The 3592-nt window shown below is 33.3% G+C and overlaps 1 protein-coding gene across 1 annotated transcript; it reads left to right on the top strand.

Moving 5' to 3' along the window:
* The first annotated feature begins 277 nt into the window (after positions 1–277).
* Positions 278–3528, top strand: LOC143628460 (protein PIN-LIKES 3-like). The gene is made up of 8 exons (XM_077098056.1): positions 278–374; positions 914–1137; positions 1235–1492; positions 1578–1670; positions 1750–1850; positions 2227–2279; positions 2371–2556; positions 3296–3528. Exons 1-8 carry the CDS (start codon positions 278–280, stop codon positions 3418–3420), a joined length of 1137 nt encoding a protein of 378 aa, XP_076954171.1. The 3' UTR covers positions 3421–3528.
* The last annotated feature ends 64 nt before the right edge of the window (positions 3529–3592 follow it).

Below are 3592 nucleotides of genomic sequence, written 5' to 3'. Positions count from 1 at the left end.
GTTTAAAATACAAACCTTTTGAACTGATTGAAATGGTGAGTTCACCTTTTAAAGTTTCACCGGTTATTATGAAAAGGAAGGAATCATCTGAAACTTAATTACACCATACACCCCATATTAAACGGTGTGGAAGAGGGGCAAAATTGATCTGTTCTTGGAAGAACCTAAATTTAATTGAAGACAATATATAGAAATTCCTCAAATCACTTAGGGAGGGGTTATCCATCATGTCGTTTATGTACGACCAAGTTTACATTAATTTAAGGAACTGTTAGACATGGGATTCAATACAACTAAATGGAGGCAAGAAATAATCAAGTATATTGTTAGTAGTCATGCTACTGTTCAGAGACGAGAGGAGCACCACGGGGATGGTATTCTACTTTCATGACGGGCTGCTTGATGAGGTAATAAAAAAACATCTAACTTTGGCCTTATTAGCATGTGAAGCAAAATTTACAATTGCAACTATAACAGCGTGTCATCAAGTTGTCTACAAACTCTACTTGAGGAATTAATCGGTTGAGAAACAGGCAAAGTAGAACTAAGGGTAGATAATGATCATCGTGTTTCATGGAAGAAGGAAACACATTGACACTCGGCATCATTTGGTTCAAGATTAATTTTTGGAAAAGGAAGCAAATAATTAATGGCACAACAATGTAAGTGGAAGAGTAGTTAGTTGACATCTTAACTAGTGTTACTAGAGTGCTCCCAATAATCAAGTTCATTGACAAGCGAGAGTTATTTCCTATTGGGTGTCACAATTCTTGCGGGTCCGAATCAGAACTAAAGGATAGTGTACGTTGAGATATACCAATTTGGAAAACAAGGAATTGATAATCTAACAATTAAAGAGTTGAGATAATATTGGAGTTTAAAAATACAAATAATTTTGTATATATATATATAGGTTTAAATAGTCGATCAGGAAGAGCATTAATTATTGTAGCGTATTATTCAGTGAGACTAATAAATACGAATTGTAATCCTGTTAATCTATTATTGCTTGCAGGAAACCACGGAAACTTGCTTCTAATCATCATTCCTTCACTTTGTGAAGAGAGTAACAGCCCGTTTGGGGACAAATTAGCTTGCTCAACTAACGGGCAAGGTTTGGTTTCACTGTCTATGGCGGTAAATGTCAAGAAATCAATCACATGCTTACTTTAATTTCGAGTTTTGGCTTGACATTGCTTGGAAATGATTTATTTTCATGGGGCTCTGAATTCAGATTGGTGCGGTTTATATCTGGTCATATGTTTACAACATTATACAGAAGTACGGGAACTTGAGTGGCAAAGACATCATGAAAGCATCGACTATTAGCATTGATTGTTCGGGTAAAACTTTGGATATGTTCACGGAAAACTACACCCAGGCCTTGCTACAATCTCGGCGCTCGAGTTTTGAAGATTGTGAAGCTCCTGATGATGAGTATGCCGAAGTGCAGGAACAAAATATGGTACCTGAAGATGACGAAGACAAAGAGGTAATAACTTTTTTTTATTTATTGAAAATGTCAAGAATTCATGTTTTTACATGATATTTGTTGTGATGAAACAATGAATAAGCAGGTGACTGTGTTTACAAAGATTAAGAGGATTTTTAATGCCATTTCTGATAAAATCAACCTCAAAATGTGGTTAACACCGGTCACCATTGCTACGGTATGATCTTGCAACCTTTTATTTGGATGTAAAAAATATGTTTTCATATTGTTTTCATATACCCATTTCTTGCCATCAGATCGTTGGGCTTCTGATAGGAGTGATCTCTCCGATTAGAAAGCTAATGATCGGCGATAATGCTCCTCTTCGCGTCATTGATGGTTCTGCAAGTATTCTCGGGTATGCACATAATTATCTTTTTCAGAATGAATATTACGTCAAGAATGGAAAAACCACATAATACACTTGTACTTTAACATGTAATTAAGAGAAAGTGAGTTACTTTAGAATGACTAACTCATACATAATCTAAACCTAATTTTCATTAATGATCATGATAAGACTAAAACCCTTAACAACACGGGGTGGGAAAAAGTGGGTGGCGAATTTATTATATTTATTACAGCGTACAAGTGCGGTTTTTTGCATTTCTCGACATGATACTGGTTCTAAAAAGAACGTTCCTCTACATCTTTTTTAAGTCTAATGTTAAGATCAACTTATGCTTTCTTTTGATTATTTATTATCTTTTTGTGGTCTTTGATCAAATTAACAGTGCGGCAACAGTTCCAGCTATGACATTGATAGTGGGGGCTAATCTCTATAAGGGTATTTTTTTTTCTCATGAAGCTCTTTTTCTTACTTAACTATTTGGAAACGAACATCTTTGTTAGTCATTTTCATTTTCAATTTCAATTAGGTATGAAGAAATCGAGCGTAGGGGTGTGGCTGATGATAGGAATACTAGCAGTTCGTTATGTCACTTTGCCAATCGTGGGTGTTGGTGTGGTGAAAGCTGCACATCATCTTGGATTCGTGGGATCGGATTCGCTATACCGTTTTATTCTTTTGATCCAATACTCTGTTCCTCCCGCGATGGCTATTGGTATGATTATATTTTACATATTTTTGTGACAAGATCAAAAACAGTCTGAAAATTTTACCTGATGATAAGTTTGCATAACTAAAGTCCCTCAAACCTTTTTCTTTTCTTTATCTTTTTTTTTTTTTTTTTTTTGTTCAAAAGTCACTTAACTTCTGTTAATTGTTCCAATTTTGTGAGTTCTTTTTTTATAAAACTTTAAGTTATAAAAAAGCTAAATGAGCTAAATGGAATATATTAATTTTAATTACTATTTAGTAATTGTTAAATTTTTCTTTTAGTTTTATGTAAATATTAATTTAGTTTTTTTATTCTAGAGTATTACCCAATACCTATATTTCGAATTAATCAACAGGACTATAAATAGTAAAGAGGTTTCAAATATGCTCCATTAAAGTTACTTAGTTTTTCATACTTTTGACATTTATAAAAAAAATCATACTAATATTGAAACACTTTGTTAAAGTTTAGAGTAAAAAAAAACAAAAACAAAAAAAATTAAATGACTTTAATGAAACACTTAAAGAAACTTGATTATTACTCTATAAAGTTACAAAATTAAAAAAAAATAAAAAAAACATAAAAATAACGGTAGATGGTAAAGTGAACGTACGAGTCAGACAAGTTTCAAAACCGGTTGGGTTTGGTTGTTCCTATTCAAATTTTTTATCTTCTATAAATAACTCATGTGTCATATATGATTTCTAAAACCGTAGTATTAATGTTTTGATTAAATTGGCAGGTACAATAACACAATTGTTTGAGGTTGGTGAAAGCGAGTGTTCTGTGATTATGCTTTGGACTTATGGCGTGGCTGCAATAGCTCTCACGCTGTGGTCCACCTTTTTCATGTGGCTTGTTTCTTGATGACAGGAAGTCACAAAAGAAAGAACCTAGCCTAGTAAACCTTACTTACTATTATTTGTTGGCAATGACAATGTTGTATATCCTGTAAAACCGTACCGTAAGAGACTTATAATTGTTGTATTCATGATGCTCATATGCGCGTGTCAATAAAAAATGGTTGAACCTGTGGTCC

Source organism: Bidens hawaiensis, unplaced genomic scaffold (genome assembly GCF_021521415.1).
Source record: "Bidens hawaiensis isolate Kalapana, Puna unplaced genomic scaffold, B.hawaiensis_p1.1 tig00004973_1, whole genome shotgun sequence".
NCBI lineage: Eukaryota > Viridiplantae > Streptophyta > Magnoliopsida > Asterales > Asteraceae > Bidens > Bidens hawaiensis.
The sequence above is the reverse complement of the archived record's forward strand: the minus strand, read 5'-3'. Positions and strand labels throughout refer to the sequence as shown.